We start from the raw sequence: 18961 nt of genomic DNA on the forward strand, positions 1-18961 counted from the left end.
TTAGAAGATGTAGCCATGAAGTGATGGACATGTTCAGCAAGAATACTCAAACACGCTGTAGCATTCAAGCAATGATTGGTTATTGTTAATTGGCCCAAAGTATACTGAGAAAACATTCTCAACACTATTACACCACCACCGACAGCCTGGACTGTTGACTTTAGGCAGGTTGGGTGCGTGAATTCATGTAGTTGGTGCCAGATTCTGACCCGACCATTTGTGGTTGTGGCGATATTTATCAGACCACGCTATGTTTTTAGAGTCTTCAGCACAACAGTTTTGGTGGCCTTTGCCCACTGCAGCCTTGGCTTGCTATTCCTGGCTGACAGGAGTGGAACCTGGCATGATCCTCTTCTGCTGTAGCACAACCACCTCAAGGTTATGTTTTCTGAGATGCTTTTCTGCTGACCACAGTTGTACAAAGTTCTTATCTGTGTTATCGTTGTCTTTCTGTCATCTCAAACCAGTCTGGCATTCTCCTCTGACCTCTCTTATCATCAAAGCATTTCTTCACACTGGTCATTGGATATTTCTTTGTTTTTCTTTCCTCATTCTATGCAAGCTTTTTAGTTATCCTCTGTGAAAATTTCATGGAGGTTAGCAGTTACAGAAATAATCAAACCAGCCCATCTGGGATCAACACTCACAACATGGTCAAAATCATGGAGATCACATTTTTCGCCCATTGTGGTTTAGATGTGATCTTTAACTGAAGCTCCTGACCTCAATCTGCAAGATTCTATGCATTGCATTGTTGCCACATGATTGGCTGTTTTAGATCAGTGGTCTCAAAATCCAGTCCTGGAGGGTTGCAGTGGCTGCAAGTCTTCATTTTAACCCCTTTCTTAATTAGTGACCTGTTTTTGCTGCTAATTAACTTCTTTGGAATTCATTTTAATTATCTTGCTCTTGAAGACTCAGACCCCCTTCTTTATTGTTTCTTTTTCCTTTATTAGCAGCCAAACAATGAGATACAAAATGAGCCCAAACAACTGGTGTCCATCATACAATATCTGAAAATAAAGAATTCTGATCTGCTTAGATTTTCAAAACATTTGATCTGTGCTCTTAGAAAAGAGAAATTCAACAATATCAGAAATGTCTGCAGTTGCACAATGAGAGCAGCAACAAGCCATGGAATTAAAGAACGAGTTTAATTAACAACGAGAATCAGCGCCTAATGAAGCAACTGGTTGAAGTCAAATTGGTTGGAGTTTGAGGCCCTGACTTAGTTGGTCTTCATATTTCATTTCTGTTTAAGGAACGAAATGAAGCAATTCAGAGGAACAATGAAGAAATTCATGGGAACAAATCCATTAAAATGAAACCAAAAGGAGTTAATTAGCAGCAAAAATTGATTACCAATTAAGAAAAGGGTTAGAATGAAAACCAGCAGCCACTGCGGCCCTCCAGGAGTTTGAGACTGTGGGTTTAGATAATTTGCATGGATAAGGAGGTGTGCAGGTGCTGCTAATAATTTGTTCAGTAAGTGTCTGTGTGGCTTGTGTGCTGACATTATAGCTAGTTGCTCTGTCATAATTTCATGAAAACATGACTGGCACACAAATATATATTACACATTTCTTGTGTAGTTAATCACGATCTTCTTCTTCTTCTTCTGCTGCTCCCATTAGGGGTTGCCACAGCAAATCATCTTCTTCCATATCTTTCTGTCCTCATCATCTTGTTCTGTCACACCCATCACCTTCATGTCCTTTCACACCACACCCATAAACCTTCTCGTAGACCTTCCTCTTTTTCTCTTCCCTGGCAGCTCTATCCTTAACATCCTTCTCCTAATATACCCAGAATCTCTCCTCTGCACATGTCCAAACCAACGCAATCTCGCCTCTCTGACTTTGTCACCCAACTGTCCAACCTGAGGCGACCCTCTAATGTCCTCATTTCTAATCCTGTCCATCCTCGTCACACCCAATGCAAATCTTAGCATCTTTAACTCTGCTACCTCCAACTCTGTCTCCTGCTTTCTGGTCAGTGCCACCGTCTCCAATCCATATAACATAGCTGGTCTCACTACCGTCCTGTAGATCTTCCCTTTCACTCTTGCTGATACCCGTTTGTCACAAATTACTCCTGACACTCTTCTCCACCCATTCCACCCTGCCTGCACTCTCTTTTTCACCTCTCTTCCACAATCCCCATTACTCTGTACTATTGATCCCAAGTATTTAAACTCAATCACAATAATTATAATAAACCACACATCATTTCCATATGGGATAGTAAAGAGTAGCCTACTTAGCTTTAACAAGAAACATTACTTAATTCTGATTTTTTTTTCTCTGTCCCCTATGATGAAAAGGATGGGCACACGTGTCATTTAGGTCATAATGAGAGCAAAGGGCACTTGGACCAATGAGAGGAAATCAGCAGGGGCTTAAACCACTGTAGCTACCCATCTGTGAAATTTTCCATATAATAAAACATTGGTTGTCAAAATCTTACACTACTCTGAAAAACCTAAGAGAGCCATGAGTTGGTCTTTTCTTCTTGCCTAAGTGAGTTTGTGTTAAACGCCTTGAAGGTGGCCATCTGATCTTAGGCTACTCCAACAGTTAAGCCAACCAACAGTTAAGTCCCTCAAGTTCACGAAAGCAAGTGTCTGCCCATGGCCACATTAAAAGTTCTCATTTTCTCAGAAAAGTTATTCAAATGTACCTCAGCTGGTTTGCACAGACAAGTTGCTTGTAATATGTAAATATACTGGCATTTTCATAAATGGCAGAGTGAAGGATACTCTCTCATGTTTGGTTTATTTAAACATTTTGTTCAGACTTGCTTAGTCAGAGGTTTGCTTTGCATATGAAGCAAGCATATACTTTTGTAAAATCACTTATGATCTACTATTTAGTGCAGCAAATTTGAACAAATGCATGAAAGTATGTCTTGATTGCCCTGCAAATCGCAAGACAAATTGTCTTTCTTTCTTTTGTCAATGAAGGGCAATTCCTGTAAGGCCTTTAAGAGTCCAGTTTTGTCAATGTTTCCTTTTTGTTTGTCAGTCTCGGGCTATGCAGCGTGTTTTCTGAAGCCAAGCAGTTGTAGTTCTTTTTTGGCTGTCATATTTGGCATTATTCTTGCCAGCCATTTGGTCTTCTCAGAGCTGCAGGAAATGCAGCCCCAAAATGACCCTTTTGTTTTTCTCTAAAATCTAACCATGATCTTCTAGGAGAAATGTTGCCCCCTTACCTTTACCAGCAATGACATTGGGGTGCTTGTTATTTATTTATAACAATTTACTGTAGTAAGGAGACCAGAGTTCACGTCCAGGTCCTCCTTGAATGGAGTTTACATGTTCTCCCCGTGTCTGCGTGGGTCTCTTCCAGTTGCTGTATTTTATTCCCACAGTCCAAAGAAATGCAGGTTAGGTGGTTTGGTGATAGTAAATTGGCCCTAGTGTGTGGTGGGTGTGTGTCTGCCCTGTGATGGACTGGCACCCCCAGGATTTGCTCCTGCCTTGTGCCCTATGCTGACTGGGTTAGGCTCCAGCACCACTCCATGACCTTGTTCATGACTAAGTGGGTTGTAAAATACAAATGATGATCTTACTATAGTGAATACAATTAAAGTGCTTTTTGCAGCATCTTTTTTCTTTGCTTTATAACATTGTAGCTATTTACGACAGTATTTACTAACAAGGGCATAAGTGAGTAACACTGAAATATCCATTCATATATTCCATTCATTGTTGTTGGCCCTGAAGTCTGCTGTGCTTATTATCAGCTCTTGGCATTTGGGCCAAATTGAGGGAGAGTTATAAAGAAAATGATAAAACAAAGTTACACTTGTAAAGACATGGCAGAAATACAGATGTTTCTTAATTGTTCTAACATGTATGACATTACTGAATGATAATAAATGCAAAACAAGAGAATAAATAAAAGCCAGATAATTTTAAAAAATGAGATCGATAAAAGTAAAAATGATTCACTGATTGTGAATCTGCTGGAAACAAAAACCTGCAGCTGGGAAAGGGTCAGCAGAACTGAACCTGAGCGCAGTACACAACTGTACTTATAAATCAACACGTCAATTGAAGAGTTGCAAGAATAGCTTGTTTCTATAGTGGCGTGCCAGTCTAGACAAATGTTCAGAGACAATTCATGATGCCAGTCCATCCCTGTTTTCCCCTCACTAAAGCCAATGAAGAGTACTCTTTATCAAAGTGGGCTATGAGGTCCACAGTGCAACAGGACGGACAGTCAAATTATCATACACCTTATAGTGGTGAGTTTCGAAAAGGAGATACCACCTTCCAGGAGCATCTCCCTTTTATACATGGCAGACTGGAAGAGATGGGGCTTTCTTGGATTCATTGCCCTCAAGGCTGTAAGGGAAAAAAAGGAGGCAAGACCGTTAGCAATAGGACCCCTACTTAATTTAGGTGAGCCTGGCAAGTGACCCTTTGGTGTGCATGTGTGACAGGGTATATATTAAAGGATTGTTGCAAGAATGAGCCAGGGTGCAAATTGGAAGAAAGTAACGCCTCAAACGAACATAATACTATAATCTTACAAGTTAACAGTTGTGCTGTTTGGCAAAATTCTCAAAAGTGTTTCTTACAGTATATTTGCTGAGTTCGTCATGACCTTGTACTCCAAATTTTTCTCTGAAAATTGGATGACCACTTTTTTTCTCAGCATCCCAGATGCTTTTCAAGGCCAGAACTGTTACAACCATATTGGATACAGATGTCACTACCTGATCTGTACTATTGTTACCGGCCTCAGGCCTAAGGCAACATGGGCCAGGCACAAGCCATTGCTGCTACAGGGTGTGGCCACAGCGATATGCTGTTAAAAGCATTAAAGAAGCAGGACGTAGTCACGAGTCTCAGACCATACCTCTAGATCAACATGATGATCATTTAAACAATGGTGCGTGCCAATTTCTTCTGCAGAACAATAGTGTAAACACATTTCCTTTGGTTCAACAATAGTATTGTTGTCAGATTTTAAGAAGTACATGAATAGAAACCAGAACTTGTTCATTTTCTAAGGAAGCAGGCAGTTTTGTATCATTACATTGTGCGTGGAGGAGATACTAGTCAAATCAGCCTGATTATTCAAAGCAGGTGACTCTTTGGCAAGAGAGGTAAGCATTTATTTCCTGCAGATTGCCATTAACAATAACCTGTAGCAGAAATTTTCAGGACGTCTGCCTTTTCTTTAAAACACTGGTTTATAGCCCATTACACTGCCATTATGATTTGCATTGTGCAAACACAGAACTTTCACACATGCGTACTATAAATATACTCCACCACACAATTTACATTGCGATGTCACTACCCAATCTGTACTCCAGACGGATTTCCACCCTGTCTGTCCATCCATCCATCCATTATCCAACCCGCTATATCCTAATACAGGGTCACGGGGGACTTCTGGAGCCAATCCCAGCCAACACAGGCAGGAAACAAACCTTGGGCATGGCGCCAGCCCACTGCAGGGCACACACACACCAAGCACACACTAGGGACAATTTAGGATCGTCAATGCAGCTAACCTGCATGTCCTTGGACTGTGGGAGGAAACCGGAGCACCTGGATGAAACCCACGAAGACATGGGGAGAACATGCAAACTCCACGTAGGGAGGACCTGGGAAGCAAACCTGGGTCTCCTAACTGTGAAGCAGCAGTGCTCCCTACTGCGCCACCGTGCTGCTGACCCTGTATGTGTTTAAAAATTTCCCCCAAAAAAACTTCACAATAGCTTTATTTGTAGGGCACACCATTTGACCATAATCATATTATGCAAATACTTTATTGTTTTTCTGTAGATTCATTGAATGTTGTGACTTCACTGCTAGATTCAGGGGTAAATCCACCATCAGGGTGTTCAGAATGTGTGCCTTAGGGCTCATGACAGCAGTGGCCTTTTCACCAATTCAGAACCCCTGCACCAAAACCCTCCCCGGGCCACTCGATGAATTTGATGGACTATTCGTGAATTTAAATGACCAAACAATCAAGAGTTAGAAATACTGCACTGCAGTAAAAGACCATGTGTCCATCAGCATGCTAAATTGCTAAAAGTATGATCAACTTTCTGTTAAGGAGCTAAATCACTCAAGGAGCTTGTGGGGGTCTCATTCTGGTCTTGGCTGGATCAAGCCTGTTGTGCTCCTTGTTATGTAGCACAGATTGTATAATGACAGGGACAGTCTCCCCTTATCCCTTGCATCACAGGTTGTGAGGGTGTTAGTTGTGGGGATAGTTACTTGGGAGATACAGTGAAAGATGAAGAACTCAGAGCACTGTAAACTTGGAATATAATTTTATATTATTTTTATTATGTCATTTATTATTGTATCATATTTTTGGTCACCCAAATCGGTTCAGCACAGTTGGAAGACGCTTCCCTCAGGCACAGTTAAAAACTATTGTTCCATTATAATCTAGTCAAAGCTAGTTCAGTTTCTCCATCTCCTTTGACATTAATCATTTTGCAGAGTTTGCCAAAATTCCTGAACATTTCTGCACTTCCACTGAACTCGAGGTGAAGCAAATTCAGTGGTGTTTGTTCAGTGCAAGTTGGCACATTTATACTGTTAAAGTGATTAACTGCTGCTAAAGCATTGCTTGCCTTTGCAACCTTCTACTTTATCCACTTTTGCAAAGTTTTGCACTAGTTAGGGTAACATTTCTAAGTTCCTTCACACCCTTACTTTTAGAAACAATGAAGATTTAGTCTGTGCAAACAAATAGAAAAGTTGCTTGGTGAGTGACTTAGTTGCAAAGTAAACAGGGTTGCAGAAAAAAAATGTCAGGCAGCACACTCCCTATGGTGAACATAACAGCTTGGTATTGTTTATTAATGGCAGGTGTTGTACTACTCACCTCAATTCTGGTTTTTCTGGTACCTGGGGTACTGGGCTGGCTGCAAAGAAATGAAATTTCAGTATGCTCACTCGTTTATCTCAGGTCCACAAATGGGTTGTCTCCTCAGGAGAGTGAGGGGCCCCACTGTCTTGTGAATTTTTCAACTACACTAAGGATTTCCAGATGTGTGGCATGACCAGTAAAATCTGCAGATTTTCTGTAGATCAATACATCTGAAAATGAAAAAAAAAAAAGCAAGAACCCAATGCAATTTAAAATGATGGTGTAGAAACATTTTACTCACATCATCGTGCAGCATTGAAACAAAAAAAGTTTGTAATTTAATACAAGCTAACGTAAGAAATTTCAATGTAGAAACAAAAATTTCATGTTACTTTAATGTTGCATCATCTACATGTCAGCTATGTATGTAGTTATATGATCATAACATAGAAAATACCTGCATTTTTTGCTAAAATATTGTTAAATACATAGTTTGTGGTATAGCGGGTCCTCGGCTTTGAAAAACAAAGGCCAGGTTTTAAATCCATATAGCCATGTCGTTCTCCGTGTGTGCGATTACACGGCTGTGGGGCGTTAATGAGGTAGTTGGAGCGAGTCACAACTGCACGTGTGGGTGCGTTCGTTCTCAGTTGCTTCATTGGCTTCCTGCGGCTTGTGATTAAGGCACAGTGAGATGGGGCTATATATATGGGTTGACACCAGGAAAGGGAGAAATATAGATGGAAATGGAGATATATATATATATATATATATATATATATATATATATATATATATATATATATATATATATATATATATATATACTGTGGAGCACTGCACTAACTGTTTGTTTGCTGATTTTTAATAAAAGCACTTTGGCACTTTTTGGAAATATCCCCTGACTTCATTTGAGAATTGTCCTCATTTGTCAGCTCATCTCGGTGACTTTACCAATGGAGTCGGGTTCAGGGCTCCTGTAAAGATTGAGAACGCGGAGTGGACCTGTATCATCACATAATTCCATAAAAATAGGCACACATCACAAACAGGAAACACGGGATTACATTTCTGAATTGAAGATCTGCCTCTCCCCCTTATTTAATGGTCAAGAGTCCTGTCTTCATTTGAAAGATGAGAAAATGTTCACTTAAGGTCATGGTGTGGGAGAATGTTCAAGATGCCAATAGTCTCTTAATGCCTAAATTATGGTGGGTACTACGCTGACCATGACTTAAAGGAGAAAAGCTACTGGTTGGAGGGAATGGGAAACTCAGGACATGCTTTGGAGACTAAGAGCTTAGGGATCTTGAAACCTTAAGGGGGTGTCATGGATTATGGGAAAGTTCTAGCACCCCAGAGTCTCAGTAGCAAATGTAATTAAAGGTTTTACAGCTGTCTCATGGTCAGAAGTGAACTGAGTCTGAAGTCTAGACAAGGGATGATATGAAGGCTTACCTGGCTAATGGAAATGGTGCAGTTGTGAGGGATAGATAGATAGATAGATAGATAGATAGATAGATAGATAGATAGATAGATAGATAGATAGATAGATAGATAGATAGATAGATAGATAGATAGATAGATAGATAGATGCTCTGTGAATTTGCATAGTTTTCCACTTCATGGTAATGCAGAGTAAACATTTTTAATGCTATTCTATTTCAATACATTTAATATCAGAGATTTTCTTGCTTTTCACCCTTTGAATTGTTATTGTTGCTATTAGGATGCTATTGTTATTTATTAGGATATATATAGACTAGCATTTTCAAATAGGGGCCTAGTTTCTGTTTGTTATTGATTTCCCTTCTTTCATTTCCCCTTTTGCCATTGCCTTCCAACCTTTTTATTATAGTGCATTTCATTTTTTAATATGTTTTATTAGTATTTACGTAATGGCAATTTCTTTTTTAATCGTTCTTTATAATTAATTTATTGCTGCATTTGTTTAATTGATAAACATATTTCCAGTCATACATCTGCATTTCAGAACAGATAATCAGCCTGATGCTAATAATGTTCGTTCCCAGCCAGTACTTGGCTGGCAGACCACCTAGGAGAAGCTTGGGGTGTTGCTGAAAAAGGTTTTGGAGAAACAAGCAGGGGGTGACTACCCTGTGGTCTGTGTGTGGATCCCACAGTGTCCCCAGTACAGTGATGGTGACACTATGCTGTAAAAATGGAGCCACCCTTCAGCTGAGATGTAAAACCAAAGGTCCTGATTCTCTGTAGTCATAAAAGATCCCTAGGTACCCTTTGAAAAAAGGAAGGTGTAACAAAATTATGTACAAAAATAATAAAAAATAAAAATTATGCTTGCAACTCTCAGTGATGTATAAATGAAAATTGGACATCTTGATTAGCAGCAAGTCTGTATGTACTGTATATTCATGCAGGTTGATATTCATTGTTGTTTAAAGACATCTTTTATTTTATTAGTTTATTTAAGTGAGAAAACTGTAGGAAGCTACACAAAGGTGATACACAGGCAAAGCCTGCATGAAAATGACACGCCTGCAGGTCCAAGCTTAAAACATCAGTTAAATGTTTGGACTTCACTTCTCAATCCCAGAGCTTCAATGAAATCTGCTAAGAAATGGAAACTTGATGAGTTTTCCATTGTATTGGCTTTTCAGACGAGCTTTCTTTGGCTCTTCTTTGTGCTAGAGAGTAAGCTTCTCAGAATTAAAAGAAAACAAGCTAAATGTGTTTCTTTGTTTGCCTACTGTATATAGTATTTTATCTTTCGCAAGGTGAAACTTCACTTTTATCGAGGTCTGCTTCTAGTTTGCAACTTTCTTGGGTTTCTTAAAAAAAAAACAGATTTTTTTAAAGAGAACTACCACCTCCTGCTGGAAAACCATAGCAACAGTTTATTTGTTGTATAGCACCAAATTACACAAGGAATGCCCCAATAGGCTTTAACAGAACGTTTTGTGACAGTCCTCCAGCCTTGACTCCATAAGAAGGCAAGAGACCACCCACCTCCCCCAAAAAAAAAAAAAAACTTGTAGATGGATAAAGTCTTGGGAAAGGCAATTCAGAGAGGAACCCTTCCAGGTAGGTTGGGCATGCAATGGGCGTCAAACAATTGAATACGTACAACACACAAAACAGAATACAAGTAATCCGTAATCCACAGAAAACTTAAAAGCTAACTCATTCCTGGTTCAAGGCTCCATTATTTGCCCAGTAATGTAAGTCATGAAGCATTTAATTGAGACACATAGCTTTGTGGAGAGCAGCAGCACAGCAGTCCCTCAAGAGACCTTCTAGAGAGACGGAGTAGGCCTTCCCAAACAGTAACAAGCCACATAATTATAATATGTTACAAATACATAAAAGCAAATTGAGCTACACTTTAACTATATGTATATCTTTTTCTAAGGAGTGTTGAGTAGTCTTGAGGAGAATGTAAAACATGCTGTGGCACCTCCAGAAAATTTTCAGCAGGTGGACCAGATGGGAGCCTGGAAAAATTTTGAATGGGACACAAAATTGGGAGCAAAGCTGGAATTTAATGTATGTAATGGCTGATGGTCATAGTGGTGGCCATTAGGACACTTGTTCATTGCCAATTTAAAAGGCAGATTGAGTCCAATTAAATCAGTAAATTGTTGAAATGATAGTTTGTATGATTTGGATTGTGTAATTAATGGTAGTTGTAACTTGAATTTAAATGTGCATCAGATTAGGCTAATGTCCTCAACTGTAGCTGTAATTACAAATTATTAATACAAGTAAAAATAAATAAATAAATAAGTAATGCATTTATACTTCACTAAATGCTACTGGAGTTATACAGACAGCAATATGTCTGTATAATGCCTCGCTGTCATGTCAGAAGTTTTCTTTCTTTTAACTTTGCTAAACATAACCTGCCCAATTTTCCTTGCCTCCCACCTTCTTCTATTCTGGAAAAAATATTCATCAGTCTTGAGGACTCAGACAGCATTTCTGTAATATACAAAAACATTTTCAAGTCCCTTTCTTTCAAAGATCCAAGAGAACAGTAGGAAAAGGATCTCTCACTGAACATTTCAGAGGAGTGGAAGGCAGCCATGCACAGAATTCACTCGAGCTCCATATGCACAAAGCATTCAATTAACGCTCGTCTCTCTCATTTAAAATTCTCCAAAATGTTTCCAGGGCAAAATCCAACCTGCGAACGTTGCAATCAAGCTCCAGCCTCACTGGGCGACATGTTTTGGGCCTGCACCAAATTAACATAATTTTAGACCAAAATCTTTAGCCTTGGGGTCACAATCCCTCCTAATCCACTAACAGCTGTGTTTGGTGGGCTCAAAGTGGAGAAGGACAAACAAACTGGAATTGCCTTTACTACACTATTGGCATGTAGGCTTATCTTGTTCATCTGGAAGAAATATAACTCACCTCTTTTAAGTCAGTGGGTAACTGATATTATATACTATTTGAAACTGGATAAAATCTAATTCTCACTTGGAAGAGCTGTACAAAATTTTTTTTAAAACCTCAGGCAGGATCTAATCAATAACATTTTAGAATAAGCATTTAAATTGAGGAAGCGGATTCTCTTCCATTTTATTTATTTGTTTTGTTTGTTTGTTTGTTTGTCCTACTATTAAAGTTTTACTCTGTTGACCTAGCTCTCTTTTTCATGGGTAGGGGCAGAGGTGGGTAGTAACAAGTTACATTTACTCCGTTACATTTACATGAATTACTTTTTTAAAAAATTGTACTTCTAAGAGTAGTTTTACTGCACCATACTTTTTACTTTTACTTGAGTACATTTGTGAAGAAGAAACGCTACTCTTACTCTGCTACATTCAAATCGTTACTTTTTTTCCATTAGATACACTATATTTTTGCCAGAGAGAAGCCGCCAGTGGATCTACCGCATGACTGTTTCACCAATCAGATGTAGCAACAATAATCGCAAGACTCCGTTTCACCAATCAGACGTAGCAACAATAATGACATGGCTCTGTTTGACAAATCAGATGTAGCCATGCAGTCACATGACCACACACAAACTATGGCGGCATAGCAGCACAAACTCCTCACAGACAGCAGACAGGGAAAGAAAGAATACATGAAAAATGAGAGCCTCCTGCTGAAGCTTAACCATCACTGAGTGAAGAACAAACACGTTTTAATGAAACATGCACACACACAGACAGTCAAGGAGAAGTGAGACTTCTTGTACGTACACAAGCTGCCTTGTTCTAATATAATTTTCTATCAGCTGTGCTATTTGGAGGTCAAGTGAATCTGCAGTATTATACTGTCAGTGTACAGGATATCTCGTCACTGTAAGTAATTTGCACTGTTCAGACATCCATGTCACCTACTGTAGGTATGGCTTCAAAAGCTTTGTTGTGAAAAACTGAGATTTGGAACTTTGTGTTATTTGTGCATCTTTATATTATCAAGATGTTATTTATTTTTACTCATTTTTTATTTTATTATTTGGAAATAGCACATTATTTTATATTTTTATCTGTCTTATTACAACATTTCCAAAAAATAAAGAATTTATTATGATCAAACAGTTACTCAGTACTTGAGCAGTCTTTTTATCAAATACTTTTTTACTCTTACTTGAGTAATTTTTTGGACAACTACTTTTTACTTCTACTTGAGTAACATTATTTTGAAGTAACACTACTCTTACTTGAGTACAGTTTTTGGCTACTCTACCCACCTCTGGGTTGGGGTTGATTAATTTCCAACCTAGTTTTGTAAAACTGGACTTGCTTGTATTAAATGTTATTTGATTTTAATACATTTCATAAAATAAAATAAAAAAAGCTTTCTTAATTTTTAATTTTCTTCCTTTTTTGTCCTCCTGGTGTGCATTCAGATCATAGTGTGTGTGTATATATAAAGAATAAGCTCCATAAAGTACATCTAAGAAATTCTCCAATTAGCTGCAAGCCCACCACGAGCAACTAATAACAACAGAACGTGGATCTTTTTATAACGTAAGTTGGAATGTGCTATCTATGAATGCAATTTTAGGCACATGATATTGTAAAAGCATATTTTATGTAGAGTACTACTTGTAATTACTTTGTATCATCATTACTGTATTATTTTTGAATAGGGTTCACTATTACAAAACAATGTAATACAATTGTGATAATAAACTTCTTAATGAAGCAAGTAGAAAATTTTAAAAGTGCTCCAACTTTGCATGAAAGCACCTGAATGTTCCCCACATTTTCTTAAATTTTAATTCCAATCAGACTCTCAATACATTAATGCAAACATTTTCATTCTGCTGAATGATTCTTTAAGACATATTATACTGGACGTATGCGTGGATATAAAGATAGACACAAAACAAATGTTTGTTGAGGGTATTTTCTATATCAGTCTTATATATAAGTTCTCAACCAGTCCTACAGGTATTCACAGTTATTCCACATTGTTTACATGGTTGAAATGATCTGAAATAGGAAGTGACTCGAGTACTTGTTATACTGGGTGGGAACGACAGTACAATCGAGGTTCAGATTGATTCAGCCTGCAGCTTACTGTCACAGCTTGCTATACCATTGGGATCTGTCTGCGTGAAAAACAGCTTTTCAACTAGGGTTTTAAATATAATAAAAATATATATATATTATTACAACAATTTAAAAAGTGGACCAAAGTGAAAAGCTATGGCGAGGAACAACTCAGGCAAGTAATTTCAACAAAAATGATTCAGTTGATCTTTAACTTTCACTTTTGTGCTAATGAAAAGAAAAACAGATTTTCTGGAAACTATTTTTACTTTTTAAAAATTATACAGTTTAGGTAATCTTTTGTGATGGCTTAACATGCTAGTTCAGCAGCAGCTCAGATGAGGACTGAAGTCGTCTCCCAGATAATAATGGTGTACGGATCCCCTCTGTTCAGCGTCGGGTCCTCATTAGAGGATGTCCTGCTTTGCTTTATTTAATAAATGTCATTTGAGAATGTTCTTGTATGTGTTATTTTTACCAATTGGTTTGTTGTGAGAAACATTTGTTATTTTAATGATGTCATTACAATGCTATTTAGTTTGGGTCGAGTGTTATTTGTGCTGTTGATGGCAAAGCCTACCATTGCTAGCTCAGTGGATGGTGACATTATCATGCTGCTACTATAAGGAATGACACTAAAAACAACCCACATGTGTACTTAAAAAAGATACCACTGAATATATACAGTATATTATTATTATAATATTATTAAAGACCTTAGACACTTTTCTCCTTCCTCCAGTCAAGACTATCCCCTGTTCTAGGTGTACCTTCAGCACATTTCCTCTTTATTTGACCATATTTGTGAACATCTCTTCACTGGTGTTCCCTCCATCAAGTTCGTTTCTGTTAAGCCTGCTTCTCAGACTCTCATTATCTTCAAGGTGTCTTTCTCGACTCTTATCTGGTTTTATACTTTTAGTCTTTGAAGGCGACCCTGTCAGCATGCATCTTATGACTCTTCTCCTCTTTGTGTGTCTCACACTCGCACTTCCTCTTTCAATTTTGCCACCAAAGTCATACTGAACAATCACACCAAAGCCAGACTGACCAATAAGTCTGGATTGGACACACAGACCTTGGCATTTTAATAAATAGTACATATATATTGTAAATGATAAGGTACAACACAGATGATGAGTTGGGAAACTAGCCAGTGCTCCCTGTAAATTGTGAGAAAAGAATTTCGGAAATTGAAAATGGCAGGAAAACAAATTCTTTGTTTTGAATGTAAATCCATGAACCAGACTGGCTTCTTCAGGAAGTGGTGGCGATTATATGTGTTCTACCCCAGTAGGGAAAGTGCTTAGTGCAGAAGTAGGAATGTCTTCGAGATCGCATCTCTGCGATTCAGTAGCTATGGTTGACAGCCAATTGGATTGTTGCTTTTGTCAGTTTATTTGACTTGGCTCAGATAACCATCCCCCGACCCTAATCTTAAAAATAGTGTAATTACACTGGTCTACAAAAAAATATTTTTTGTTTGCCTCTGTGAACTTCAGAGCAGCTCTTTATTAAGTTTTTTACACTGATTTCATATATGAAATCAGAATTAAGCTAGCACATCAGGTTTTTGAAATACACATAATTGACGTTTTGACACTTTTGAATATCAATATAATATATCAACACGATATCTGGAGTTTGGACTATGTTCCACCAAAATTATTTTAAGAATGTGTTTATTCTGAAAACAAACCAGACGATACCATAGACACAAAGTATATTTATGTCAATTTACCTCAATATAAAAGTGAGGTTAGTGTGCTCCAAAATGTCGGAGGAACTCGCTTTTTTGCTTGTACTGCACATCCATCTCTCTTTGCAAGAACCAACAGTATTCTCCCATCATGCTTTGAGTGAATTTTCCCCGATATTGGTTTTCCATCACTTTTATATCATGATGAAATGTTTCCCCATGCTTATCGTTGATATCTCCCAGATTTGGTGGAAAAAAGTTGAGATGAGAATGTAAAAAATGCATCTTCAGTGACATTCTGGCTCTCATCAGCTGATACGCTTTCCACAAGCTCAGCGTTATTCTCTGTTCGGTGACTGCCAAGAAAATTCTAGACAACCCGCACGAATGCTTCCCATGCTGCTAATTCTGTGAACTTCAGTTTCCTTTTGAACTTATCGCCAAGCTTCAGTTCACAAATTTCAGGAACAACAAAAACACCTTCCTTAATTTTGCCTTCATTTTTCTCAAGACCAAACTTATTTTTTAAATGCTTTGCCATTTCTGTCCATCACCTTGACAGAATTTTCAAAGTAATGGTGAATCTAATGAACAAAATGTCCTGAAATGTAATGTTCTGTTTAACAGTAAAACCACTATCTACTGCAGTGTCATGTCTGAGTTGTGTCGTTATGCTTTAGTGTCATATAAGACTTGGTAATCAGTAACCAATATTTTTTATGCCAATTAAAAATGAATAATGACCAGGTAAACAACTCACAATTGTTAGTAATGTGTGGCGAAATCACTTATCTCAGTGGCATCCTAGTGGAATTACCAGTATTTATCAAAATGGTTATCCGTCTTTACTGCCCAGTCACCTTAGTTTTCCAAGACCTGGAACATCATAACTAAAAAAACGGGACATGCAGGATGAAAACGGTTTTCCGATTTGGAGGCAGCAAGTGAAACCTGTTAAAGTAAAAGTGAAAGACTCCCAGTAGCAAAATGCTTGTTGACCAGTGTTATTTTTCAGATGTTTATTGTAATTATGCATTATGTTCTCTTGTGCTCCTTGTAACCACTCTAACGTCACTGCTGAAAGACCACCCTCAGCCTTTATATTCCAAAGCTGCGAGCGGATCTTTCAGTGGTTCATTGACGTTTGAAGTGTGCTTTGTTTCTTGTGTTATTTGATTTGCCTGGTTTCTTGAATTATTGAATTTTTGCTCTTGTTTCATGGATGTGAACCTTAGGCAAATCTTCCTCTTCCTGTGTCTCAGAGCTAAAGCAATAGGTGGGCCCAAGTTATTAAACTAACTCATTATGAAAATGCTTTTTGTAATTCTTTTGTTATTTTTAATTGACAGGAGAGGTAGACATGTCACTCAGTTCACAACCCTGTGAGTTGAGACTGGTGCTTCTTGGGAAGACAGGAGTTGGTAAAAGTGCCTCTGGAAACATCATCCTGGGCAGTGATAGGTTTAAGTCCACTCTCAGCTTTCGCTCAGTCACAAAGCAATGCAAAAAAGGAACAGCCGTTGTGGATGGCAAAACTATCACTGTCATTGACACCCCAGGCTTCTTTGATACTGAGCTCTCAGAAGAAGAAGTAAAAACTGAGATCTTGCAGTGCATGGTTCTCTCTTCTCCTGGGCCACATGTCTTCCTGATGGTGATTCCTGTTCGCAGATTCACAGAAGAAGAGAGAGATGCTGTAAGAAAGGTCCAGGAGCTTCTAACAGACAGCGCCCCAGAACATGCACTGATTCTTTTCACTCACAAAGATCAGTTGGAGAATAACAGTAAAATTGAGGACTTCATAGCCGAAAATGAACATCTCCTAGAGCTGGTCCGGAAGTGTGGCAACAGGTACCATAGCTTTAATAATAAAAACAAAGAAGATCACCAGCAGGTTACCGAGCTTCTGGCAAAGATTGAGAATATGGTGGCTCTCAATGGAGGGCGGCACTACACAAATGAATTGTATCAGAAAGTGGAGGAGGAAATACAACAGACTCAAGTAGAGATTCTAATGAAGGAAGATAAACAGCTGCAGAAAGAACAGGAGGACATTAACAAGGAAGAGGAAAGCCTTCAGCAAAGTATAAAAACTGTTATGGAAAAAGAGGAGAGGTACACTTCTCGAGGAGGCCAGAAATCAGGACCTGAGTGGAAGAAACTGCAATCATTGAAAGTGAATCCGGAAAGGGAAATGAAGGAACTGGAAGAAAGGAAAAAAGACATGAATAAGAAAATAGAAGATGGGAAAAACGAAACTAGAGAAAAGGCTCAGGAGTCCAGGAGCTGCCTAAAGAAGATTTTGAACCTGCTGGTTGCTGTGCCAACTGGTCTGCTGCTTGGTGCCTTGGTGGGCTTAGCAACAGCTGTGAAGTTAGCTGCTAGTGTGATAAAGGCAGCTGGCTCCGTTGTAGTAGCTGCAGGCCTGGAGACCACTGATGTTTTAATTGCAGGTGGTGTTGCAGCAGCCACAGCTGCAACTGTTGGAGGAGTGATAGGAGCCGTCACAGGGGTAAGTGCCGCTCTTGAGGCAGATGGTCCAGTGGAAGCAGCAAAAGCCACAATTAGTGACATTATAGAAATTGCAAGAGATAAAGTTAAGGAGGTAGAAAATATGGCAAGTGACCAAAGCTTCTGAGGGAAAAATCAAAATTTTTGTACTTCCAGTGATAGTCATCATTGCCTTTTATGACTGTTTCTCATGAGCTACTGAGGTTTATTTCTATCACATGAATAACTTAAGGGTCAGAAGGGGATAGTATTAGGTGAGGCACTTAGTTGTTGTAATGCCTTTAAGTTTGTATTCTGCTATTAACAAATTAAAATATTTCATACTTAAAGAAATCTCCTCACACATTTGAAAAAATTTAAATATTTTAATTTGAATAGTGCTTTCAAATTAAGAAAAAAAATTTCTTTTAATTGGTAGGAAGTAAAATGCATGTAGAAAATGTATCTCTAGAGCAACAAGTCAAAGTCACCATCATTGATGTTCTTTAACACATCCACTCCAATTTGTGTCTTGTAGTTTTTACTGTAATATAATATTTCTTTGGATTGTGGGTAAGCGAATCTGAACAAAATGTAGCCAGTTTGTTTAAAGAAATCTTAATAACTATATTGCAATAAATAATTATTAAACATCTTTCTCCTTCATATTAAGTAAATAAATGCAGACAAAAAAAAATTAAGCAAGGAAAATAAAGAAATTGTATTGTCAATATTATCTGCCATTCCTTCTGGCAGATCCTGCTCTTTCAGGCTGGATGGGAAGTGTCTGTAAACTGCCATTCTTCTATGGGGGTAAGTCTGAGTTTAGGTGTGTCATGCAAGGACAGTCAGAGACTTGTCCCAACGCCAGTCCAGTGTGTTGTCTTGGCTGTATACTTCATGTCATTGTCTTGCTGAAGAGAGGACTGTCATCTCCATCTGAGGGCACATGGACTCTGGAGTAGATTTTCTTCAAGGACATCTTTGTGCCTAGCTACATTCATCCTTCCATTGATTCTGTCTCCCTGTCCCTGCCACTGTCACCATCATGCTTCTCTATAGTGATAGTGTTAGGAAATTGATGGTCACTGCCTGTTCTTTGCCGGACACAACATTGGAGTTGTGTCCAAAGTGTTCAATTTTTGTCTCATCTGACCAAACTGTCTTTTCTCTCAGGCTTTCAGAGAATTTTAAATACCATCTGACCAGCTCCAAGTGAGCTATTATATATAGCTTTTACTCAAAAGGGACTTCTCTCTAACCAATCTACCATAAATACCTGAATTTCCATGGCTGTCCTTCCAACAGATTCTGAAGCTCTGCCTCAGTGACCGTTGGGTTCTTAGTCACCTCAAAAGCCAAGGCCCCTCCTTCAGTTTTGTTACTCAGTTTGGTAGGATGACAAACTCTTGAATATCAATGTTCAA

The 18961-nt window shown here is 38.5% G+C and overlaps 1 protein-coding gene across 1 annotated transcript in view; it reads left to right on the forward strand.

Annotated features, from left to right (window-relative positions):
* The first annotated feature begins 13347 nt into the window (after nt 1–13347).
* Nucleotides 13348–18961, forward strand: part of LOC120536401 — a 140053-nt gene continuing 134439 nt past the window's right edge. The window contains exons 1-2 of the mRNA XM_039764724.1: nt 13348–13520; nt 16394–17679. Of these exons, the coding sequence (XP_039620658.1) occupies nt 13502–13520; nt 16394–17679 (1305 nt within the window). The 5' untranslated portion in view covers nt 13348–13501. The remainder of the gene's footprint in view (nt 13521–16393; nt 17680–18961) is intronic.

The sequence above is a fragment of the Polypterus senegalus genome, chromosome 10 (genome assembly GCF_016835505.1).
Source record: "Polypterus senegalus isolate Bchr_013 chromosome 10, ASM1683550v1, whole genome shotgun sequence".
Lineage (NCBI taxonomy): Eukaryota > Metazoa > Chordata > Cladistia > Polypteriformes > Polypteridae > Polypterus > Polypterus senegalus.